Raw genomic sequence first — 27,249 nt, forward strand, 5'->3', positions numbered from 1 at the left:
TATTAAATGCTTTTGAATAAATTCTTTCATAGGTTAAAGACATATATTACAAATTAATTTTTTTCACTTAAACTGATTGTCCAAAAAGGCATCCTTTTATTATTTTAGTAACTAAGTTCTGCTGAAGACATAGGATCCATCTATGTATCTAAACAATAAAATTGTGAAGTATAAAGAGAATATTCTTTCAAAATCTGTACACTTTAAATAGCCAGTCAAGGAATTAATTTTCTTACAGGGATTTTAAAGATTTTAACCAATGCAAACTACATGTTGTGGATGAAATGTCTTTTAAATTGGAGCCAAAATTCTCAAAAGGCAACAAATCATTTAAAGCAACAGGAGATTTGACACATAGAACTTTATATATACACATTTTATATTGCATAAAAGTAAAGTCAAGTTACCCTTGCAGAACACTGCCAAAACAAAAAGGAATCACAAGTTTATAATTATATTGCTTACAGGGGAGACCAAAATTATGTCAATACCTCCAAAAAGGCTAACAGAGCCGAATGTTATAACTAGAACTGAAAACTTTAAAGCTCCATGTATCTCCACTTATAGAAAATTTTTAAAAAGACCGCTTGTTGGCTTGAATATTTTAATTCTGGACAACAAAAATAAAATAGCAGAGAACTTATTCTGCATAATAATAAAAGTCCTACATAAATCCCCAAACACCTCTCCAATTTTAAGCACTTTCAGAGTCCTTCAGTTGTTATTGTCTATTAAGTCTTCAGACTATTCATTATATGCTTGATACATGATACTGAGCTATATACACTATTCAAAGAGGAACGCACACCAAATATCATGCTGCCTTTGAGAAGTTCTATCCATAAGGTACTAAAATGGTGATGAGGGACAATCTAGAACAGTGTTTACTATGCCCAAGGTGGGGAGAGACGGAAGTTGGGGGGGAGGGGGCAGAGAACCAGAAAAAGCGATTAATTTTCAAAACTTAAGTGATGGAAACATTTGGCACTTTCTAAAAACACAGCTCCCAAATACCTGCTTTCCGGTGCCTTATAGTCATGTTAGGTTGCTATTTTTATTAAAAGGTAGAGGACAGAAAAAGACAGAAAACAAGACAGGAAAAAGATGACAGAAAGAGTTAATGAGGTTCTCTCACTGGGTTCTCTCCTCTCTTCAGCTCTGGTTCCCGCTCTCTGCAAGCCATGCCCTGCTCTGGCGTCTGTATCCGTTTTGCTCCGCTCTGGGAGCACGCTACGGCCCGACCAACGGGTGCGCACAGGCAGTGGGCTAGGACCTGTACAGTGTCCACGATTACCCAGTACCCGCTATGGAGAAAGCCCTTGTGAAAACATTCAGCTAGCCCTTCCTCCGGGATGTTATGGAAGAGTAGCTCCACATTCTGGCATGGCTGCAAAACACTTCCTAGATGTACGAGCTGGTGTCACAGATGAAGATTATAGAGGAAATGTTAGTGCTGTGCTATTTAATTTTGGCAAAGAAAAGTTTGAAGTGAAAAAGGTGCTTGAATTGCACAGCTGATTTGTGAACGGATTTTTTTTATCCAGAAATAGAGGAGGTTCAGGGGTTGGATGTTGTTAAAAGGAATTCAGGTGGTTCTGGGTCTACTGGAAAGAATTAAAATTATGCCAAAAATAGAAAACATAATTTTAGTTAAAAATAATGCTTTCACTTAGTGTTTTGGTGTTAGTGCATCTGTAAACCTATTAAACTTTAACTTCTAAAGACATTTGGTTTTCTTATGTTTAAGGAAAAGACACCTCTGGTGGGATCACATAGAAACTTTCTTGTGTTTTTCTACTTATTGTTGAATGTAAATCTGCTTCGTGGTGTCCTAATACAGTTTTTTTTTCAGTTCATATTACGTATAAATGTACATCTATTGGAAAATACGTATTTTTTAATTCACTAAATGCTACCCCTTCAGCAACTTATTCTATTTGCTTTATAAACCATAAATGATGCCTTTTACTCAGTAAACTTTTATTCAATAAACTTCTTACACAGATACAAATTATTGCATAAACTGAACTAAAAGATAATAAAAAGGAGAGGTTAAAGTTTTAAAAAAAGAGTTAATGAAAGGAAGTAAAACATAGGACATTTCGTTAAGATTCTGACAGCTCATTTACATGAACTTAAAGAGAAAAGTGAGTCAGCTCATGGTTGAGAGATGGAAAAAGAGACACCAATAAACTAGAACAGTGTTTACTATGCCCAACAACTGGGGGTTACCTCATTATTTATGTGTGTATTTGGACTGATGAACAGCTGTGCTCATCATTAAGAAAAGAAATGTGCATTTCAAAAGATCCCTTAACTCGCTCACCCTTCAATCACAGCAACTACCACTGTGCCCTACACTTAGTAAATACTCAGTAAATGATGGGACTGAAGTTTTAAACACTGCAAAGTCTGGCAGGCTACACTGAGTACCTGTCTACGTTTTCTGATTAACACATGATTGGCGTGTGTTGCACACCTCCTATTTGCCAAGTACAGTGCTTGGGTGCAGACTGCACCATGAGCAGCAAAAGAGACCAGAGGAGCAAAATGAAACTTATGCAGCCCAAAGGAACAGATGGAAAGAAATAGTAAAATTAACTACAAAATGAAAAGTAGAGCGAGAGAAATAAACAGGATGCCAGATAGGGACTCGGGGGAGGAGTAACCTATTTAGGTAGAGTCCTTAAGGTGGGAGGCCAGATTTCTAGGCAACACGGAAACTGAGAGCTGACTGTCAGCCGAAGAAGCCATGGAGGAGTGAGAGGACGCGTACTCTGGTGGGAGATCAGCAAATCTAGGGCAGCAAAGGTTTTGCTAGGTTAAAAGACTGAAAAAGGTTTGTGGCTGGCGTCCAGCGAATGAGGGAGACAGATGCCCTAGATGAGCTGAAGAAGTACGCAGGAGCCTGACCACAAGCCTTGTGGACTGAGACAAGCTGAGGTCTTGAACCCAGAGAAGGGCAAAGTCAGAGATGTTAAACAAGGCAGTGACATCATCCAATTTAATTTCTCAAAGGATCACTCTGTCTTGATTCAAACACACACACTGTTAAAAAATAAACAAACTATGAAATAACCAGGGACATGTGAACACAGGCAGGGTATTTGATGAATACTGTTAACATTTTAGGTGTGATAATGGTTTTCAAAGAGACCTTATCTTGGCGTTGGACTTGGTCCAGTGGTTAGGGCGTCCGTCTACCACATGAGAGGTCTGCAGTTCAAACCTCAGGCCTCCTTGACCCATGTGGAGCTGGCCCATGCGCAGTGCTGATGCGTACAAGGAGTGCCCTGCCACGCAGGGGTGTCCCCACGTAGGGGAGCCCCATGCACACGGAGTGTGCCCCGTAAGGAGAGCCGCCCAGCGTGAAAGAAAGTGCAGCCTGCCCAAGAATGGTGCCGCACACACGGAGAGCTGACACAACAAGATGACACAACAAAAAGAAACACAGATTCCCGTGCCGCTGACAACAGAAGTGGACAGAAGTGGACAAAGAAGACTCAGCAAATAGACATAGAGAAAAGACAACCAGGGTGGGGGGTGGGAAGGGGAGAGAAATACATAAATAAATAAATCTTAAAAAAAAAAAGACCTTATCTTTTATATTTGCATACTAAAATGCAGATAAAATGATGTCATATATATAGATTATTGTTCTGTATCAACATTAATTACCTGACTGATATCCAAACTATTGTTATGTAAGAGAAAATTAGACTCAGTATGGTGGCTTGGAGTTGTAAGCACTCCAGAAAAACGTGTTCTTAACCTTAATCCATTCCTGTTGGTTTGAACCCACTGTAAATAGGATTTTTTGATGCGTTTACTTCAGTTAAGGTGTGGCCTTCATCCTATTACTAGGATCCTTAATAAGGGAAATGAAATTCAGACAGAGAAAGCCTTGGGAAGCAAGAAGCTGAAGTTCAACCAGTCCTGGAAGACTACTGAGAGGTCAGGAGAGGCCACCATATGCATTGCCATGTGACAGAAGAGCCCAGGACCAAGAATTGCCAGCAGCCAGCCCTAGAATGCCAAAGTCTTTGGGAATAAAGCATCGCTTTGATGATGCCTTGCTTTGGAATTTATTCCTAACTTCAAACCGTAAGCCATTAAATTCCCATTGTTTAAGCCAGCCCATTGCATAGTATTTGCTTGAGCAGCCAAGGAAACTAAAACACTTGGTAAAGGGAAGGAATCAAGGATGCCTACAAAGCATCTAGTTTGAGCAAGTGGGAGGATGGTAGGTAGAGAAATTTACAGAGATGGAGGAGATTGGGAGAGAAACAGGTTTAAGATGGAGGACGGCAGTGGATTCAACTAGTTCAATTTGGCACATATAAATTAAGGTGTTTGTAAAACATCCAAGTGGGTGACCAAATAAGCAACGATTAGTCATATTTCTCATTACAAGCATTATAACAAATCATCCCAAGACACAGAAGCACAGGGCAGTCTCCATGTCCTGAAGGTGACTGATGGAGGGGGAGAGGAGCCCAGCACGGGGAGCAGAGCCCTCTGGCTTTCAGACATGATCTCAGTATTGCAGCCCCTGGTTTAGAGAGGTTCCAAGGGTCTCCTGGGACTGACAGAAAGGACAACCACAACGGCAAAGATCCTGCCCATTGGGGTTCACATTTTGCTACCAACAACACCCTGACCATGAGCAAGTGTTCCACCTCCTCTGGGCCTCCTTGGTCATACGAGATGATTGGACCAAGGGGTGCCAAGTTGTAAAACCCTGTCATACTCCTTATGGTGAAAGGAAGCATTTATAGCACACATACTTTAACATAAAATGTGTACCCATCCTTTCCCCCCAAAATAGTCTTATATGAAGAACTTCTCACTTTAAATATCATTTAAGGAGGACTAAGTACAAATATATATATATATATGCAGGAAAGCAATTCAAATGTTAACAACAATTACAGGGACAAGACAGCAGAGATGCTCACACTGGGCATTTTAGAGGACTTTTATTTCCAGTTACTGTATTTTACTGACTCTAACTTAAACAGTTTTTCATCATGTTAATTTACGCTGAAACTGGGATACATCTTAGAATTAACAGCAACTTTGTTAAGCTTAGATCAAAGTTAAGTTCTGAGGGAAAAGATCTGCATTTGCTTTTGTCTGTTTCCTGGGGAGCCCACCAGACTGATCCACTGAAAATTAAATTATCCACATATGGTAACTTGGACCACATATGGTAACTTGCATTCAGGTCACATATCATCTTGTGTTTAGAATTCTTGGTATTAAAACATAGACTCACCTTATGACTACTCTAGGTATGTACCCAAGAGAATTAAAAACATATGTCCACTCAAAGACTTCTACACAAATGGTCACAGAAGCATTATTCACAGTACCAAAAACTGGAACCAACCCAAATGTGAATGAATAAATAAAATGTGGTATATACATACAATTAAATATTATTCAGTCACAAAAAGGAATGAAGTACAGATACATACTGCAACATGGATGAACCGCAAAAGCCAGACAACAGAACAAATAAGATTCAATTTATATGAAATGTCAACAGAGAGAAATCTATAGATACAAAAATTAGACTAGTGGTTGCCTAGGTCTGGGGGTAGGAATGGGAACTGACTGTAAAGGGGCACAAGGTTTCTTTTTTGGGTGATAAAAATATTCTAAAATTAGATTGTAGAGATGGTTGTACACTTCTGTTAATATGCTAAGAGTCACTGAATTTACACTTAAATTGGGGGTTTTGTGGGATGTAAATTATATTGCAATAAAGCTGTTAAAGCAAAGTTCTCAGGGCAGAGAACTCACAAGAGATTTTTTCATTCCCTCCACCTAGTACCCAGGCTGAAAGATACACATTTTTTTTTACTATGCCTTCCTGCATCAGAGTTTTATTTATCCTTTCTCTTATGCAATATCTCCTATAAAATTCCCCATCATGTTTTTTCACACCTTAGCAGTGTATAAAATAACAATATCAATGGAATTTTAGGTCCAATTAAATAAATTAAGTGTTGACCTGGTTAAGAAAATCAGTTTAGCAGTGGAGGAAGTCCCTGCCCAGGCCTGAGCAACATTTGCATTACCTAAGTGGGGGAGGTGGGGCCAGAAAAATATGAAAGCAGAGAAAAATGAAAAGTAATCCAACTCTGCATGCAGTTATATAATTTGACCACCATGAAGACAAAATTTTACTAGATATTTCCCAACTATCTTCACCAATTTTCACCCTTAACCAACCTTAAAACAGGCCAACTATCCCATCATCATTAATTGAGCTAACCTAGTCAGAAGAAAATTGGTCCTAAAAACTTAGACCCATTCTAACCTACAACTTATGGTTCAAAAGAGAAGGTATGAGGAAATAATAAGTCCATGAGAAAGGCTATACTACAAAATATTTTTATTTCCATTTTAAGTCCAAACCACCTGGCTAAAAATGTCTGCCTATTTCAACTTCTAGATTTAAGCACAAATTCACAGCAGTTCTCGTACATAAACAGCTTCAAGCTTCATGTACACTTCTTTCCTACTGCCCTCAGGACCTGAAGGTATGCAAATTTCTATGTAAGTATAAATTAAAAATTTTAATAAGATGTTATGGAATATACAAGACCACTACTGAGAACATAGTGAGCCTGCATCTGTTCTAAACTGACTTCTCTAAACTAACATTAAAAAGGAAATCTTTTTAAACAGCAACTGACCAGGCCCTGCAGTTAACGAGATTTGTGTCCTATTTCCCACTGTGGCTCCTAAGGGCAGGAGGTAAATCGAAAACATCACCAAGTAACAAAGATTCCACGTGGTTGGTCCTCTCCCCCGACCAGACCAAGGCCAGGACTCCAAACGACCCAACTTCACTGTGTCCACAGGGTCCATCCATGTGCCACTACTCTGTGCTCTGGCCACACTGCCCCTGTTCAAATTGCTGTTCGTCCAGCACTTTCCCACCTCTGTGCCACTCACTGCACATTTTGCTCTCCGACAATTCCTTCCAACTGGAATCCTGCCCATCCCTCAAGAACCAAAGCAAATATCAGCCTCTCCCATCTCCCAACCAGAAAAAAATTCTCTTTTGGAACTTCCAAAACATTTTACTTGTTCTTCACTTGTCATAACACAGTTAATCTACGAAGAGACTTTATTTACATCTGCCACTATATTGTCAGAGATGGTAGTTGTGCACAAACACTGGAGGAAGTGATGGCCTCTCATCAGAACGTCAGAAGCCCATGCCAACCAAGGAATGTTAAACCAGGAAGCAAGAGACTACAGCAGAGTGAATCTGGAACTACGCAGTGTTTATAGCAAATCACTATAGCTCATAGGATAGGTGTTAAGTTACTGCCCTTATGCCAAGCAGATCATAAAGTTCATCAACAGTTTTATTGTTTAAAAAGGACATGATCAATGTGCCACTAATGGTTTAAAAAGGGCAGTGGCGGTAGGGGCTATGATCAATAATCTAATTTTCCTGCAGTTCTAAATGGCTAAGATTTTATCTGCCAGCTTCCAAACTAGCAACTTCCCAAAGTAGTTACTCAGTGGCAATAAAAGTTGTTACCACAAAGATCTGGAAATAGGAAAATCTATGTCTGAGTGATAAACCCATTAGACAAAAAAGGAAAGTAGGAAATAGTTTTCTCTTACGGAAACAATTTAAGACCTCACTTATCTGTTAGCTTGCCCCTTTTCATTAGATATTCAGGAGAAAATATTCACATGGAGAAATTAATCAGGTCAGCAAGAACACCTTATCCTGCCGCAGAGAGAATGAAGTGCTGCTATCTGTGCTGAAAACCAAAACAAATTAAATGAATGGTTTAAGCAGCCTAAGAAAAAAAGGGAGCTACTGAATTTAGTGACTAATAAATCTTGCAAGGGAAAAACCATGGCATTGCCAACTTAGGAGGAAACAAACAAAAAAAAAAAAACACCTAGTAAACCTTAGAATTAGGACAGACTAAAAGTTGACATAAAAAACAACTGAAGGGAAGCGGATGTGGTTCAACTGATAGAGCATCCGCCTGCCATATAGGAGGTCCAGGGTTCAAACCCTGGGCCTTCTGGCCCATGTGGTGAGCTGGCTCATGCTCAGTGCAACCACACACAAGGAATGCCTTGCCATGCAGGGGTGTCTCCGGCATAGGGGAGCCCTACATGCGAGGAGTGTGCCCCACAAGGAAAGCTACCTCACAGCCTGCCCAGGAGTGGCGCTGCACACACAGAGAGCTGACACAGCAAGATGACACAACAAAAAAGAGGCATAGATTCCCAGTGCCACCGAGAATACAAGTAGACAGAGAAGAACACACAGCGAATGGACACAAGAGAACAGACAACAGAGAGCGGGGGGAGGGGAGGGAAATAAATCTTAAAAAAAAACTGAGATTTTCAACCATTAATATGCATTTATAATGAGGAAAAAATACACAAAATTCACAATAAGCCTTTCAGAACTTTCCATGGCAAAATTACGCAAGGGACCAAAAAGCAAGGTAAATTAGAATCAGACTTAATTGTAAATAGACCCTGAATGAAGGCCTATACCACAAGTGCAAGATTTTAAGAGCATGGACTTTAATACCTGCTTTGGCTAACCTTTCTAGATTTTGACTCTATTTCAAATAGATGAGGTTCTCTATCAGGCAAAATATTACTATAATTTGTTATTCCAACCAAGGTGAGAGGCATGTATACTAGGGAAATTTTAGCAACACTGAAAAGGACAATCAAAAATGTTTATCAGTCTTAAGAGACATAAGAAATAATGCACACCAGAAACACAAAAGAGCAAGATAAAGTCTAGAATGAGTAAACCTTTGTATTTGCTAGAGTGAGCAAGACAGGGAAGTTAAATTTACAAGAAGGAAGAAAAGGCTGGCAACCGTAGATAAACACAGCCTGGTAATTAAAATACTTACAGAATGTTTTAGTGTTGATTTCTGGAAATAGTTAATGTGTTCTGTTTATAAGGGTGAGCTTGTATATTCAGTTGTTTGTCTGGAGTTTAATCAGTGTCGTCGTTAAATGTCTGTGTTTAGTATAAAAGAAAATAACCTAAGTATTTAGAAAGAAAAAAAAAAATACAGCCGAGAAAAGGCTAAAGAGGCAATGTAGGGTAAAGAAAACATTAGATAATTAGAAGCGAAATGGAGTTAAAAGACTATCGTTTTCAAGATGAGAAAACATGTAACATGGTGGAGGCTAGAATGAAAACCAAGACACACAATGCCTCCCCAGACCCACATTTTAAAAGAACATGAAGGGTCCCTGATAGTAACAAATCAAAAACATCCCAATCTCAGGGGTCATTTTAGGATGCTGTTCTTCTGAGAACCAGTCATAATGACATTAAAGCATAATCTAAAACAGTTGAATGAAAGAGTAGGTTTATGCAAAGACATAAAGATCAAATAAACAAACTGGAAGGCCAAGAAACAGAGCGTTATTATTTCAATGAGTTTATTATTTGATAAAGGTGGCGTCATACTTAAATTTTCTTTCTTTTGTGGACTTAGTAAAAGGTGTTGGAATAGCAATTTTAGGGCTGGTGTGAGATAAGGATCTAAATTAACTTCAACTGGGTTTAAAGTTCAGCATCCACCACCCCACCCCACCCCTGCATAATCAGATTTTTAAAAACCTAACCGATGTTAGAAATTGTCCAGTGTCTTCAAGGCGCCCCAGAGATGAAGCTGCTGCCAGCCTAATGCAGCCAGTGAAAGCTCAGAGAAACACGAGGACTTGCATGCTGCTTTTGGCTGGGCAGGTCAGTTATGACATCAGGCCAGTGGGCAACTGCAAGGCCAATCCCCTTTGTGTGTGTGTCTTTGGTTTTCGAGGGATGGGGTGAGAACAGCCCTCCATGGTGCACACCAGTTACTAGGCCCCAGCCTGATCCTTCCCACCACCTGAATGCAACCCATACTCAACTCCTGCCAACACCCAGAGTACAGCAGCAGCAGCAGCAAACGGAATTGAATAATTTAAAAGATTTCTGGATGGCAATAACTCACTAACCTTAAAAGTGACTTTTAAAATCTTTTTTAAACAGAGTTTTTTGTTCAGTTTTTGTTTATATTCTTATTGAAGTAATGAAAATGCTCTAATATTGATTGAAGTGACAAATGCACAACCTGTGATTATACCAAATATCATTGATTATACACTTTGGATGGATTGTATGTTTTATGAATATGTATCAATAAAATTTATTTTTTTTAAATCACATCAACAGATTTTATTCCAAAGAGTACAGAATGGAAAGGGAAGGGGAAAAAAAGAGTAACTCTCCAGCGGAGACACCTAACAGACACTCCCCAGCCAGTGGTCAAGGTCCACATCAACGGTGAAAAAGCATGTCCAGGGCAGGTCCCCTTGATGTGATGCGATGAGAAGGGTACTTTAGCTCTGCGGTCTTCCTTCCCAAACGCATTACCCCCGTCTAATCAGGAGGAAAGCTTCAGACAAATGCCAACCGGGATACATTCTATAAAATACCTGGCCAGTACTCCTAAGACTGTCAAGGTCAGCAGAAACAGGGAAAGTCTAAGAAATTGTCACAACCAAAAGGAGTCTAGGGAGACTTGACAACTAAACGTAATGTGACATCCTGGGTGGCATCCAGGAAGAGAAAAAGTAAATTTGTTAAAAACTAAGGAAATCTGAATTAATTATCCAATTTATTTAACCATAATGTATCCATATTGGTTCATTAATTTTGACAAATGTACCATACTAATGTCAGGTGTTACTAATAGGGGAACTGGGTTTGGAGCATACGGGAATTCTCTGTACTATCTTCTCAGTAATTCTGGAACTCTAAAACTGTTTTAAAACAAAAGGGTTATTTTTTTAAATTCCTCATCACAATTGAGTTTCATTTTGTTTTTTTAGTCACATAATCAAACATTCAAGAACATAAACATTTAAAACTTTTTGAAAATATAAAAATTTTTAACCATAAAAAAATAGCAGTTAAGGGAAAATATCTATAGCAAATATGACTAAAGATTACGGTGCATACAATCTAAAAGTTGTTTAAATATTAAGAAAAACATTAAGAAAAAACATTAAAGAGGCAAAAGAAAACCAGAATTTGTACAAAAAGAAATGCAATTTACTAAACAATGGTAATGAAAATAAAAACTAAAACAATTAGGTATCATTTAATATTTAAAGTAACAAAATTGTTTTTCAAATAATTGCTAGTTATGGTGATGCTACATTTAAAACCACTTAAATGGTATTTGTGACCACATAAATTGAAAAACCTCTTTTAGGAAGTTGAGACACTGATAAAGAGTAATAAAAATATTCATCCCTTTTAATCGAGTAATCCTACATCTATGAAATTAACCTTTGGAAATAATGCAAAGATATGATACCACTATACACATGAAAATAATCACTACTTAAATTTTAAGTTTCTAAAGTGGTAACAATCTAAATGTCTAACAATGGGAAAATTGATAAGTAAACTGGTATTCTACTTGATCTAATATAATGCAGTCATTAGAATTATTTAAAATAGGCTTATAGGAAATACTTGTAATAAAATTAAGTGAAAAAAAAAAAGGCAAAAAATCTATACCATGAGGCCAACAACGTACATAAATATGGACAAGAATTAAAAGGGTTAGCTATAAACAAAATAATTTAATTTGTTAGGAACATTTTTTTTATTTTAACTCAGTGTTGTGAGAAATAATACTTAAAAATAGATCCTTCACTTAAACATACTTATATCTTCTTAAACTACAGAAAAGTTACTATTTTCTGACAGTAGCCACTACTCTCAAAAATAGAGAATGAAATATTTACATTTCATAATAAAACCATCCATTTTTCTTTACTAGAAACTTTTTATTACTTACATAGGGATGTTTTCCAAGGCATCTTCAAAGATGTCCTGGGGGAATAAAAAATACAATGAGTTTCTTAAGAATCAAGAACTCCAAATTTAAGAGCAAAAATGAAAAGTGTATGTATGCATGAGGGCAGGGGTGGGGAGGCATTTTGGAGGGAGGGTAAAGCAAGCAGTAGAAACATTCAACCTAAATCTCACTAATGGAATTCCTTTCAGAGAAATCAAGTATATGAATTTAAGTGAAGTTTAATTTCTTTTTTGTAATTAAGGTTAATAAAATACTTAGCTAGCAATCAAACTGGGTTCATTTGAAGAGGGTGTAATTCCTTTAATAGAGTTATCTTTAAAACTTCCCAGTCTCATCATCTCAGATATTACACAAAACAAACAGATAACATTATTTGCCTACTTTAGTCTTCTCTTTCTCCAGAGGTAGCCACATGAGCATCCTCTGGGCCTTCATTTTACATCGAAATGCACTACCCTCCAGCTTTTCCCCCAGTTTAATCTGTTCCACATAAGACAGCCCCTTCCCTCAAAAGCTGCAACAGGGGAAAAGCCCTAACACACAAACATAAGCACATGCTCACCCTCAATACAAATCCACACCACCCCCACACTCCACACTCATACGCACTGGCTCATACACTCAGTCTCACACACAAACGTGTTCTTACATCTACATATACACTCATACACCCACACTTACAATAGCTCCTAAGAGCTGCAAAGATTAAAATCCAAGCTCCTTGTCCAGGTATTTCCGATCTACCATAACCCAGGCCTAACTTTTAAAGCATCCTTCTCCCTACAGTTCTACCCCTTCGGCTGCAGCCAAAATCACTAGGACCTCCGCATGTGACGCCTCCCTGGTCTCCCTACTATCACACCTGACACCCTCCATTCAATTCTTCACACAACAGTGTTACTCTTTTTTATTTTTTTTAGTTTCATAACCACATACTGTTCCGCTGCTCTAGATCTTTTTCAGATCTTTCCAATGCACTTAGAATAAACCCAAACTCCTTCCCATGATCTACAAAGCCTTGCACCTTCAGGTCCTGCCTGCCTCTGGCCACATCTCTGCCCCATCCCCAGGGTGGGGACCTTGACAGGCCACCACCCCTCGCCACTCCACTTCAGTGGCAGGTCTTTCTTTCTAAGAACAAGTCAAAGTCATGCCACTTTTTCCCACCTTTTTCCAAGAACGCCCTTCACTCAACTTTCCCCACAGATGACGCATTCTCACACTTCCTGTCTCAGCTCAGAAAGCCACCACCTCAAAGAGACCACCTCCATCACCCTAATTAAAATTACTAAGAATAGCAGCCTACTTAAGTTACCATCTTGTTTGATTTATGTGGTTACTGTCTCCATCAAGGTAAGCTCTTATTTGTCATGTTAACAGAAAGATCTCCAGGACTTGGCACAGAGTTGTTGCTCAATAAAGATTTATTACTTAATGAATGAACGAATCCAGCTTGGATGGTCACGGCAGTTATCATATCACACCCCATTTAGAGATGTGATACAGAAATGAGGAGAGAGGGTTAGAGAACATTTCCCTGTGTGAACACTGCTTGGACGGTTCTGGATTCTGCATTTAGGGAAAAGGGGGGAAAAGCTGCATAAATACTGAAAAAAGAAGAAACAGAAGTATAAGTAATGGCAGAAGTGAATTTACAAAGTGTTGTTCTGACCCTATTAATCTACATTCATAAAGCAGGTCTCTGTAAAGTAGGTAGAGGTAAGGGCAACTCCATCTTACCATCACTCTCCAGAGATTAGGTACTGAAGCAAAATCAGAAGCTCATAAACCAGTGACTGGAAGAGAAATGAACCAATACTGAAGCAGAAGGGCCTAAGCTAAAACTAAAAAGATGACTGTCTGGCCTCTAGAAAAGTACCCAGCTGGAAAAAGACTCCTTTGTCCATACCCAAAGTCTGAAGAGGCTCTTGGAATGGCAGCTTTGTATTTTTTCATCACAGCTGGTTTTTCCACAGGCCAGGACGCAGGTCATCATACTAGCAGTTGCAGAGGAGGAGAGAACATCTGCTCTCTAGTAACCTACATCTGGTGGTGATATATGGAGTGCCTGTACCACTCACTGGCTGAGCTCTGTGGACCTGCCTGCTTGCCTTCACCAAGTGAGGGGGTGCACAGAAGAGCATACTCCCGGAGGGCAGGACCTACCAGATATTTCTGAGTAACCTTTCCCTCCTCACAAGTCTCCACACAAATGGGACCACACAGCTTACACTAAAATATTTGAAAACCTGGGAAGCCAGCTCTCCATTTTGGAGACAAGACTAACATTTTCGTGTGAACAAGAAATACCCCATTTTCACCCTGACAAAAAGAAAAACTGAAGGATATCAAAGCAAGAAATCATTTTCACTTAAGTATGTGGTAACAGTATGCAGAGGGTCCCCTAAGTAAAGCAGACTTTGCCTATGAAGGCCAGACAAAAGGTAAACATTTTTTTAAATTATTTTCAAAAGCAGAAGCATAAAGAGAAGAACTAAGATTTACTGAGTGCCTGTTATATGCCTGGCACTTTACAAAAGCTATCTCATTTGCTGCTCCCAATTTACAGCAAGTACATGCCATTACAGAGAGGGTACTTACCTGTCCAATATTACACAGCTGGTAAGTGAAAGAACTGGGATTTGTTCTAAAGTTTAAATCCAAAGCATTTTTTAAAATGTTAATAAAAATTATCTAAAACGTGGAAATAAGGCAGTTGGGGGTGGTTAGGAGAGGATGGGAAAGAGAGGACACCATGTCATACTGTACCTCTGTTTAACAAGCTCACCCAAGGATTAGTTCATTCTTTAGGACATACTTGTTTTGACTTTGCTACTTACTGGTTAGACCCAGACACCATGAATTTACACGTTAATGCACAGATTTCTGAATGGGAGAAAAGATTATCTCAAAAGTTATGGTTTTATTGCCCTGTAGGACTTTACCTAGTTTTATGAATAGTCTAGCAACCTTAATTTAACATTCTTTTTTTTTTTAAGCCTATAAATACCCAGTTTCTCAAATGTCTTTGAAGCAGTTTACCATATCACTGGTTCTCTCCTTAATGGGTTAAATAAGATTCTGAAAAACAATTCATTTTACATCTGGATGAAACACCAGAAGTAAAGGGGAACTGTCTGCTCACACCTCCTATACCAGATCCAGAGGGACCAATGCATCCTTTTCCTTCTGACTCTCTAGGTCCCCAGCATCCAGTTCATATTCTAACCCCTTCGGCTGCGGCGTCAGGATGCTCCGTTCTCCTTTCCTCTGTGGGATTACCATCAGGAGCCCTACCTTTGGTACTTTGATCTGCAATCGAATGCTATTCAACAGTCTCCCTGTCAATGTCCTTCACATAGCAGAACTAGATTTTTCTGCCTATGGCCTCTGCTTCTCTACACTCACCATCAGCGTCCCAGCACCTCTCCAGTGCTGGGCTTCATTTCCTCAGCGATTACCATAAGACGTGATTCCCTTAGCCCCCAGTACTGGCAAGGCTCACCATCTGTACTCCAGTTACAACAGAGAAGCAAGAAAGTCCTTCAAGTTTAAGGAAAGTAAGACAGAGAAGCTGGCACTACTGTCAAATAGGACCTGTTCATAGGAAAGCCTCAGTATTTAGTTTCTTTCTGGAAGGAAACTGCATTGCCTCCCCCACTCCCATGTGGAGAGGTCACCATTCTTGGGCATGATTTAACAGATGCATAACTGAACCACACTTGGCTCCCAATCATATGTTGCCTCAAAATAGTACCTAACTTTTTCAAGAGTCTGTCCCAACTCCGTGGGTGGAGCCAAGGACCATCATACTCCTTTTGAATCCACTTTGTAACCCAGCACAGTACTTTGCACTTAACAGACTCTTAGCAAATAACTGTTGGCTGGCTGGCTGGCTGAGTACTGTCTGGCTTTAATGTGGAAGCAGAGGGTTAGTCCTTGCCTGCAGCAGTTTCATTTTGCAATTTAGCCCATGGGCTCACCCTGTTAGGTAAAGGATTCCCTGGAGGGCCTTCCAGATACAAGACTAGCACTCCCGGGCCTGTTCGGTCCAAGGTAGGACACCTGAAACCCTACCCCTGCTCCTGGGAAGGATGTCAGTCATGATAACTGACATAAAAGTGAGGAACAGGTAGGGGGGTGCTGCATCACTCCTAGGGCTTTTCTAGACTATTTCATTTTCATCAGTTAACTTTTGTCATATTCTGAGTGGTAAAAATGCTTGCAAGCAACAGGTTCTTAATATTTATTTGATTTTAAAACCTCAAATAATTACGGAGCCAGGACTCCAATGTTTACATTATTTTTATACATGGGAGGGAGAGGCAAAGAATAAAGACATTAAATATGCTACTAACAGTAGAAATTTCAAAACCCTGTATTAATTTCCAAAGAGACTAAACAGATTTACAAACTTTTCAGGCTTCCACATATGAATTCTAATTCACTCTGTGTTGTGAAAAGAAACGTGCAAAAATTACTCCAAGAAGGAAGAGGAAATAGGAAGTAATACGTCAAAAATAGAAAGAATTAGGTACCACAAATCCAAAAGGTTGAATTCCTTCTCCTGAGCCTCCTCTTCTCTCCCCTTCCCTTCCCTTCGGCTGCCTCTTCTGCCACTTCTTCCTCCATTTCCCCTCTTTCTCATATGGATGACTTCGAGGGCCTGTGAGGGATGTTAACCATGTTCTCATTTAACTGTTGTCCTTTAGGAGGGATGGCAGTTTAGATGGGGCTCTGCAGGCACCTTCCTCCTCAACAAGAAGCCGCTTCCCTCTCCTCATTGGAGTTTTCACCCACATTCCGTTCTATTGACCAGAAACTGTAGACTAGAGAACTCAAAGAACCCTAGAGCCGCTGAGAACTGTGACAAGTCACAGATTCTATGCATGGTTTTGGGGCACATCTGGACCATTCCAAGGAGATAAGACATGAAAAGGATGCACCAACTTCCCCTAGGGATTAAGAGCTGTGGGAGGAGAAAGGTTATATGAGAATCCTCTATACTTTTGATGTAACTTCTCTGTAATCTAAAATTTCTCTGAAAATAAAGTTTATAATGAATTTGAAAAGAAAAGAGAGCTGTAGGTATTGGGGTCCTAAGGACTGCAAACACTCCTCCAACATGGATTCAACCCTGCTGAATCAAGAGTTCCAAAGTAGGAAACCAGCCTGGCATAGTTCATTACTCTCCATCATAATCATAGACACATTGGGCGGCGCCTCAAATACTGAATGTAAATCTCTTCAAACATAAAGGGAGAGGGCATACTGCTAGTTAAAAGACTCATATCAGCAATATACAAACTTAAGAATATCACTCTATACTACAATTTGAATAAGTGTTGACTTTTTAAATTAGAATTATTTTAAAATAGACCTTTATCATGTGTCCATGAAGTGACTTTTAGAAGAATAACTGGGTAGGACTATTTTTTTTAAATATATGCCCTGAGATCATATGTCAGGAATAATCTTTCATTCTGCTCACATCTGCCCTTCGTTTCTCTGTCATCTCTTTGAGCTCAAAAAGTAACCCATGGCCTTCTCGAGCATATAACTTCCCAAATGAATCCTGAGAGATTCCACCAGTTGCATCTTATACACAGGGCAACTTTTTTCAAATTTTCATATTGCATGCGGGAAGTGCCAATGCCCTGAAACTCCCAAAGCCTAATATAAAAATTAGCCTCAGCATCCTCATCACTACTTCAGAAGGGTGAAAACATCTCGCATATACCCCATTATAGGGTTAACATCAAAGTTCTCTGTGAAACCTTAAGGGACCCAGAGATCTTAAATGAAGGGAAAGAGCGACTGAAGCCAACACACTAGAAGACTACTTACACTCCAAGCCACCACCTATAAGGATATGCTCCTGGCTCTTCCCGTGAACAAAATGAGATCTTCAAAGGTTTAAAAGATCAGCGTATAGGAAGCAGATGAGGCTCAAGCAACTGGGCTCCTGTCTACCATATGGGAGGTCCCAGCTTTGGTTCACAGAGGCGCCTGGTGAAGACAAAGCTAGCCTGCGCCACAGAGAGCTGACACAACAATATGACACAACAAAAAAGATACACAGAGGAAAGACAATGAAAGACACAACAAACCAGGGAACTGAGGTGGCTCAAGTGATTGGGTACCTCTCTCCCACGTCGGAGGTCCCAGAATCTGTTCCTGGTGCCTCCTAAAGAGAAGATGAGAAGAGAAGACAAGAAAACACAGAAGGAATGTGCAGTGAATGGACACAGAGAGCAGACAGCAAGCACAGGCAGGAGGAGAGGGGTAGAGGTGGTAGAATAAAATAAAATAAAATTTTTAAAAAGAGGTGCTTTCTCAACAAAGTCAACTACTATTAAAAAAAAAAAAGATCAGGCTATGAACACAATTCTCAAATACAGCAGAACAAAAATTAACATGACACAAAATATTCATCTTCAGTGCCTGTCCAGGTTTGCTAAATCTGATTTTTATATGCTTACTAAAAAACTGGAGGTTTTCAAAAATAGGTTGCTTTTAATTTTATAAAGAAAAATCAGCTGCCAGAAGGGAAAATTTATGCCTTAGAAATTTTTATTTTAAACAGTCATCACTTGAAATTGAAAATATCTTCACACATTCTCAAAGAACAGCACTAATACGTTCTCATGCTGGGTAAGTATTCTAATAAATCTCCCATACAAATTCTGTCTTTTTTAAGCTTCATATTTACCAAAAATTATAGATCTGTTAGTCAAAATTGGCAATGCAGAGCCATAGTTCACTAAGAAGGATTGCTTTCTACAAATTTAGGAACAAGAAAGAATTACATAAATTGAGCAGATTTTTAACTGAGCAGCTACTACTTCTCAGTGAGGTAGGCTTTATTCAATGAGCCATTCAAATAGTTGTTGAGCACCAAAGGCCAAGCACTAGAAAAAAAAGACCCCGTCCCTGCTTTAAGGAATTCCAGTCTCCTGGGGCAAGGGCAGTATATACCATTATGAGACCACCAAGCAAAGGGCCCTAACCTTCTCAAGGGAATGAGGGCGGAGAATGGGGGGGCATGGCTGCTGGAGGCACAGTGGGAAAAGGATTAGGCAGAGGAAACAGCATAAAATAAGGCTCTGAGTGTACTGATCACAGTTCTATAAAATGTAAGAATGATGAGTCACACAAAGCTCATTATTATGGATCCAGGGAGCAGAAGGCAGACAGGAAGAAAGAGTGGAGGAGCCCATCTGCACTGTATTTGTAAGGAGCTAGTAAAGCAGGCTGACAGTGATCTACACCCGGTGTTTCACAGATCTTTGCAGACATCAGGGAGAGAGAGCTGTTGAATGTCACCTTCAGCAATTTGTAAGAAACAAGTGTTACTATGTAAACAACATGAACTGTAACTAACCAAGCTGTGCCCCATCTGGGAGTGGCTGAAGGGCCCCAGGCCTGCATGTCAGCAATTACTCTGAAACATTTTCTGGGAACTGAAGAATGAGAAGGGGTTATTGGCAGCACATTTTACTTTAGTCTAAAAGGACCCTTCAGATTTGGTGGCAAGGAGGCCCTAGGAGGAGAAAGGTGTGGGCCTGGTGAACCTGCTCGCCCCACCACTGGGTTCAGCGGGTCTAGCACAAGGGACAGATACAACCTCCTGGCCACCCATTCTCTCCTCCTTTTTCTTCCCTACATTGCAAACCCTTTCATTTCATTCCAGGGTTCTCTGTAAAATGGGGATCACAGTTATCTACCCCAGAGAACTGTTAGGAGGCTCAAAGAAGGCTGTGTAGTAAAATGCTTGGCTGTTCTGGGACAGCCAGTGCGCTGTCAATACGATGATGGCATGATGATGACTGAAGCCCTTTCTCCTCTCTTTGCAAACATGAAATACTCCTGGAAGTATCCATGTGGCCAAATACTGATGGTAAATCCAGTGGTCATGTACTCAAACATTCTAGGAGCAAGTTTATTTCCAGTGCCTAAATACTATCTGCTAACAACAAATATGCATATATGATTTCAGTTATACAGTCAACATAGTTCAGCAAAAAGCACAGATTTATGTTTGCAAGTCATACTTGTTTGAGTTTGAATTCTACCATCCAATGCTGGCCAGGTCTAGTCCATCCCATTCTCGTCGGCTGTTGTATAGAATGGGGATGCCAACCACCTCCCAGGATTGTTACAAAGATGGGAGTATATAACAGACTGGATGCAAAGCAGGCTCAATAAATGGAAATTCTGTAACATAAAATTCTCACATATGGGCTGAATCAGTAGACTATGGAGATAGAACTGGGATGCCTCACTGTACTTCCTCAACAACTCTTTTTCACTCCAAAGATTCACATACTCTTTTAGAAAAGTGGAAAAGAGGTGTGCAGGAATATATATAGCAAAGAGCAGGTGCTCACAGTGTTAACTGCCTTCTCTTCTCCTATCTTAAAATGCCTTCATCAGACATGCCAGAACTGTCTTACTCAGCCAGTTACTCAGCAAGAATGACATAATATATGGGTACAGAGCCTAGGACCTCAGCTCACTGGGAAGCAGCGTGATCTTGGGCAACACATCAGCCCCTCTGGGCACCAATTTCCTCATGAGCAAAGCAGAAAGGCTGACATGGATACTATCCTCTCTTCAAAATCCTCCCAAATGAGGTGGTTTTATCCATCATCTAAAATAAAAGTTCCCAGGGAAGGCTGGAGTTTAGAGAGACTGCATTGGGGAGCACTGGGCTTTTCAAAATTTGATCAATATCAGCAGTGTAAACTTGATCCTTGACAGCTGGGACAGCTACTGTGGTAAGGACCAAGCAAAGTAGACACATAATTCTTTCCAATTTCCAACAACATTTGGCCAATGGCAAGGAAATCATGAGAATTAAAAAGGAACCACCAGATGTCACTCTCACAAAAATATTGCATTAAATGGTACTGCTTTAGTTTCTACTAACAGACACATAGATTAGAAGTAAAAAAAAAAAAAGAAATAGCTAACTTTAATAAGGGTGCAAAAATAACCCTCTCTGCATGTCATTATAAAACAGAGTTGAGTTGTAGCTTAAGGCAGGGTTTAAGTTCGAAGGTCATACTTAAAAAGAAAATCATGTACATTCAAAATTAATAATAAATGTTTTAAATTGCTGTTATAATAGAGTTCACATGATTTTGGATATCTAGAGTATATCATAAAGAACGTATATGCAAAATAAGGTTTTTTAAATACAACTGTAAATAGTTGATTTGTTTAATGGGAAAATGATTTTATTATACTTCCCTGAACCTATTCATCAGCTACTATTTTTATGACTATTAAATGAGCCTTGAATATCAATTATGTCAAGTACCACTAAACATCCTCTAGACCTGTCCTACCTAATCTACAACAAATAAAGGAATATCTAGGGCATGCCATTTTTATGGGGCATAATTTTACAAAAAAGAAGAACAAAAATAAAAACAGGAGGACAACCAGCAAGATGGCAGTGGAGTAAGGAGCTCCTAGAGTCAGCTCCTGCTACAGGGCAGGTAGTAAACACCCAGAGCTACCTGGAATTAGCTGAAGCACCTGTTTGAGAGCTCCAGGAGACCAGATGAGCATTCTGCCACATCCTTGCAGGAGTAGAAGGAGGAGACTGCCCATCTGCAGAGAAGACTCATAAGTAGAGCACTCCACGCCCCAGAGGCCAGTGCCCATCCTCCACTGGAGAGACAAGCCACCGCAGGAGCTGTTCCACAGCTGGAACTGAAAGCTCCACTTCCCAAAAATGGGGGAGGAAGAGATGGTTGAGCACCAACTTCAGCTACTGATGAGTAGATTCAGAGGGCTAAAGTATAATCCTGAGAACAGCTAAAGTTTGAGCCTGTCCAAGTTGGAAGGAGGCTGGTAGCCTCCACACCTGGCATGAGGGGAAGCGCAGCAGATTGAAAACCACACGCTGGTGGGGACCGGCTTCTTTCCTTCCAGATCAGATTACAGCTCTAGCCTACGCCCCAGTGCCACCTCCAGCAGGGAGGAAGGTACGGGAACCTGCGCCAGCCTCTTCAGGAAATTACCAGCCAAGTCGCGAAGGCCAGTGATAATCCTACTCTGACGGCACAAGCTGCCCGAGGAGTTATTCTGCGGCTGGAATTGGAAGCTCCATTTCCCAAAAACAGGGGAGGAGGAGATGGTTGGCTGCTGATTTTGGCTACTGATTGGTAGACTTGGCTGGCTAAGACATAACCCTGGGAACAGTTGGGGTGTGAATCTGCCCAAGTCAGAAAGAGGCAAGTTGCCGTCATTTTGACTCTGCCTCCAGCCTGAGGGGAAGCCCAGCTGACTGAAAATCACAGTGATGGTAGGAACCGGTTTCTTTCACCCAGATCAGTCTGCAGCCCTAGCCTAGGCTTCAGCCCCGCCTCTGGCACGGAGGAGGCTGGCAGGACCGTCACCAGCCTATCCAGGTAACTGCAGGTATCTTAGGCTGGCACAGACTGAAAATAGGAAGTCTAATGGGGCAACTGCGGTCATCTTGGACCCACACTGCATAGATTGCTGCCCACACCTGCAGCTCCATCTCTGCCCCAGGAAGGGGAGAAAGGGACAACTACAGTCTAGGCCTGCACAACTCTGATTATTCCACACAGCTGTGACTCGTTCCCTATCCCTGGCAAAGGAGAAAGATGGGAGAAACTTCATTGGTCCCTGGCACAATGAGGGCAGCTTGAGCCTCCACAGCCTATAGGACCAACTACATGCTTGGCTCATACTGCACAGCCAGCAAGAGAGAAAGGGCAGGAAGCCCTAAATTAAAGAGAAAAACTGCATGCAGAATAAATACTCTGGTAATCCAGATGCCAAGGCACAAACAAAAATTACAATTCACACCAAGAAACAGGAAGCTATTTCTTGTTAAAGAACAAGATAAGTTAAAGGAACAAGCTAAGCCTCCAGATGACATAAAGGAATTGAAACAACTAATGACAGATGTTCAAACAAATCTCCTTAATAAATTCACTGAGATGGTCAAAGAGATTAAGGATATTAAGACACTGGATGAAAACAAAGAAGAATTTGAAAGCATACGTAGAAAAATAGCATATCTTAAGGGAATGAAAGGTGCAATAAATGAAATTTAATAAAACATTGGAATCATATACTAGCAGATTTGAGGAGGCAGAAGAAAGGATTGGTGAGCTTGAAGAAATGGCCTCTGAAAGTGAACATACAAAGGAACAGATGAAGAAAAGAATGGAAAAAATTGAACAAGTTCTCAGGGAACTACATGACAGCAAACGGCATGCAAACATACATGTCATGGGTGTCCCAGAAGGAGAAGGGAAAGGGGCAGAAAGACTATTTGAAGGAAAAAAGGTAGAAAACTTCCCATACTTATTGAAGGACATAGATACCCATGTCCAAGAAGAACAACGTACTCCCATCCAAAAAAATCTGAATAGACCAACTCTGAGACACATACTTATCAGAATGTCAAATGCCAAAGACAAAGAGAGAATTTTGAGAACAGCAAGAGAAAAGCAATGCAAAACATATAAGGAATACCCAGTAAGATTAAGTGCTGATTTCTCACCAGAAACCATGGAGGCAAGAAGACTAGTCTGATATATTTCAGTTACTACAAGAGAAAAACTTCCAGCCAAGAATCTTATATCTAGCAAGATGGTCTTTCAAAAACAATGGTGAGATTAGAATATTCACAGATAAACAGAAACTGAGAGAATTTCTAAGCAAGAGATCAGATTTTCAGAAAATACCAAAGGGTGTGCTAGAGCCTGAAAAAAAGACAGGAGAGAGAAGCCTGGAAGAGAGTTTAGAAATGAAGATTATGTCAATAAAAGTAACAAAGTGTCAAGAGTGGTAAAAAGAAAATATGGGGAAGCAGCCGTGGCTCAACTGGTAGAGCGTCCACCTACCATATGGGAGGGTCCAGGATTTGAGACCCAGGTCCTCCTGACTCGTGTGGTGAGCTGGCCCATGCACAGAGCTGCTGTGCACAAGGAGTGCTGTGCCACACAGAGGCGCCCCTGCGTGGGGCTGCCCCACACACAAGGAGTGTGCCTTGCAAGGAGAGCCGCCCCACATTATGAAAGCACAGCCTGCCCAGGAGTGGCGTCACACACACGGAGAGCTGACACAGCAAGATGATGCAACAAAAAAGAGACAGTTTCCCGGTGCTGCTGAGGGTGCAAGAGGACACAGAAGAACACACAGCAAAAGGACAGAGAGAGCAGACAATGGGGGGAGGGGATGAGAGAAAATAAATTTAAAAAAAAAATGTAAATATATAGGTAAAATTCAAATAGGAATAAACTTAACCAACGACGTAAAGCACATGTATTCAGAAAACTGCAACTCAATGTTAAAAGAAATCAAAAAAGGCCTAAATAACTGGAAGAACATTCCATACTCATGGATTGGAAGACTAAATATCATTAAGACGTCAATTCTACTCAAACTGATAGATTCAATGCAATCCCGATAAAAATTCCACCAGCATTTGAAGAAAAAAAAATTGAAAATACAATCATCTAATTTATTTGGAAGGGTAAGGGGTCCTGAATAGCCAGAAACATCATAAAAAGGAAAAGCAAACCCTCATCTCCAGACTTTAAATCATATTACCGGGGAAACGGACTTTGGCCCAGTGGTTAGGGCATCCGTCTACCACATGGGAGGTCCGAGGTTCAAACCCCAGGCTTTCTTGACCCGTGTGGAGCTGGCCCATGCGCAGTGCTGATGCGCGGAAGGAGTGCCGCACCACTCAGGGGTGTCCCCCGCGTAGGGGAGCCCCACGCGCAAGGAGTGCACCCCGTAAGGAGAGCCGCCCAGCGTGAAAGAAAGTGTAGCCTGCCAAGGAATGGCGCCGCCCACACTTCCCGTGCCTCTGACGACAACAGAAGCGGACAAAGAAACAAGACGCAGCAAAAAGACACAGAAAACAGACAACCGGGGGAGGGGAGGGGAATTAAATAAATAAAAATAAATCTTTAAAAATAAATAAATAAATAAATAAATCATATTACCTAGCTATAGTGGTGAAAACAGCATGGTACTGGCATAAAGACAGACACATAGACCAACAGAACCAAATTTATGGTTCAGAAACAGACCATCACACATATGGTTAAGTGATTTCTGACTAGCCTGTCAAACTCACACAGCTTGGGTAGAACAGTCCATTCAACAAATGATGCTGAAAGAATTGGATATTATAACTGAAAGAAGGAAAGAGAACCCCTATCTCACACCTTATCCAAAAAGTAAATGGACCAAAAACCTAAAAATAAAAGAACCAGGGAAGCAGACTTGGCCCAAATGACAGGGCGTCCACATAGCACATGAGAGGTCCATGGTTCAAACCCTGGGCCTCCTTGACCTGTGTGGAGCTGGCCCATGCGCAGTGCTGATGCACGCAAGGAATGCTGTGCCACTCAGGGGTGTCCCCCACATAGGGGAGCCCCATGCACAAGAAGTGTGCCCATAAGGAGAGCCGCTGGCATGAAAGAAAGTGTAGCCTGCCCAAGAATGGCACCACACACACGGAGAGCTGGAATAACAAGATGACACAATAAAAAGAAACACAGATTCCCGGTGCCACTGATAAGGATAGAAGCCGTCACAGAATAAGACACAGCAAATGGATACAGAAAGCAGACAACTGCGGGGGAGGGGGGGAAAGGGGAGAGAAATAAATAAAAAACAAACCTTAAAAAAACAACATAAAACTTCTAGAAGAAATTGTAGGAAAATATCTTCAAGACCTCCTGTGAGGTGGTGGATCCTCAAAGGAATAAGAGGAAGACTGAGGTGGACTACTGATGTTTAATGCATGTAGAAGTTTTAATTAGCTTTACTGTAAAAGTGTGGAAATGTATCGAGTGGATGGTAATGGAGTGACCTACATACAGACTGTGGTTAGCAGTAATAATATTCTTGCATCTATGCAAAAGGCATACTGTGTTGATAATGACACAGTATGGAAAATATGAGCCAAATATACACTATGGACATAGTAACAATCAGATGATATTATCTTATCTGTAGTAAATGTTCCACCACAATGTGGTGTGTTGATGGTGGAGTGTTGCTTGGGAATTCTGCACATGTGCATGATTGTTTTATAAGTTTACAACTTCTGTCACAAAAAAATATATTTAAAAAATAATAGGGTGGGCAGGGAGAAACACACCAAATGTAAGATAAGGACTTGAGTAGTAGTAAGATTTTGACAATATTCTTTGATAATTTATAACAAACATCTCACGACAATGCAAGGTATTAGTGGAGGGTTGATGTATTGGACCCCTATATGATGTTATGCATGTTTGCTTTGTAAGTTCACAGCTTTTACTATACACTTAATTGTTTAAGTAAGTTCATATATAAATGATATAAAGATAATAATATAGGGCTGGTTGGGGGGAAAATACTTTGGTTAGTAGTAATTTTTTTTTTTAAGATTTATTTATTTATTTATTTCTATCCCCTTCCCCACCCCCACCCCGGTTGTCTGTTCTCTGTGTCTATTTGCTGTGTGTTCTTCTTTGTCCGCTTCTGTTGTCAGCGGCATGGGAATCTGCGTCTTTTTGTTACATCACCTTGTTGTGTCAGCTCTCCATGTGTGCGGCACCATTCTTGGGCAGGCTGCACTTTCTTTCGCACTGGGTGGCTCTCTTTACAGGGCGCACTCCTTGTGCGTGGGGCTCCCCTACACAGGGGACACCCCTGCATGGCACGGCACTCCTTGCACGCATCAGCACTGCGCATGGTCCAGCTCCACACAGGTCAAGGAGGCCCGGGATATGAACCGGGGACCCCCCGTGTGGTAGACAGATGCCCTAACCACTGGGCCAAGTCCGCTTCCCAGTAGTAATATTTTGACAAGGCTCTTTAATCATTAGTTAAAAAGGTTTAACAACAATGCAAGTTATTGGTAGTAGGGTGAGTTATGAGGGTTCTGTATGATGTTATATATGTTTGCTTTGTAAGTTCTCAACTATCATTATATACTTACTGTTTATGTATGTTTATGTATGAGTAATATACTTCAATAAATTAATTTAAAAAAAACAACACCAGGAGACTGAGTTTTAACATTTTAAAGTGCTTCTTCTGAAGCCATCACTAGTGGAGATATTTTTAAATGAAAGAAAATAGAGTTTATAGCTTCCTTCTATGAATAACAAGAGATTCCATTTATTAAGAGCAATACTTACATAGTTATTTCTAAGTCGCAATTATGAAAAATGAGAATTTCACCTCTCTTATTACTATTACTACCAAGTTCCGGTCATAATAACAATGATGACAAAATAACAAGAAACTACTTAGCGTCAAACACACCTCTAAATCCTAACTCATTTTA

The 27,249-nt window shown here is 40.4% G+C and overlaps 1 protein-coding gene across 2 annotated transcripts in view; it reads right to left on the reverse strand.

Annotated features, from left to right (window-relative positions):
* The window catches only part of TTC39B (tetratricopeptide repeat domain 39B), a 141,954-nt gene that overhangs the window by 88,751 nt on the left and 25,954 nt on the right, over positions 1-27,249 (reverse strand). The window contains exons 1-2 of one of the 2 annotated variants that reach the window (XM_058301887.2): positions 16,442-16,666; positions 11,883-11,917 (exon numbers count right to left, since the gene is read on the reverse strand). In XM_058301887.2, the coding sequence (XP_058157870.1) occupies positions 11,883-11,917; positions 16,442-16,597 (191 nt within the window). In that variant the 5' untranslated portion in view covers positions 16,598-16,666. Of the gene's footprint in view, positions 1-11,882; positions 11,918-16,441; positions 16,667-27,249 lie in introns of those variants that run through there. The other variant, XM_058301888.2, reaches the window with a different exon arrangement.

The sequence above is a fragment of the Dasypus novemcinctus genome, chromosome 8, assembly GCF_030445035.2.
Source record: "Dasypus novemcinctus isolate mDasNov1 chromosome 8, mDasNov1.1.hap2, whole genome shotgun sequence".
In the NCBI taxonomy this organism is placed as follows: Eukaryota; Metazoa; Chordata; class Mammalia; order Cingulata; family Dasypodidae; genus Dasypus; species Dasypus novemcinctus.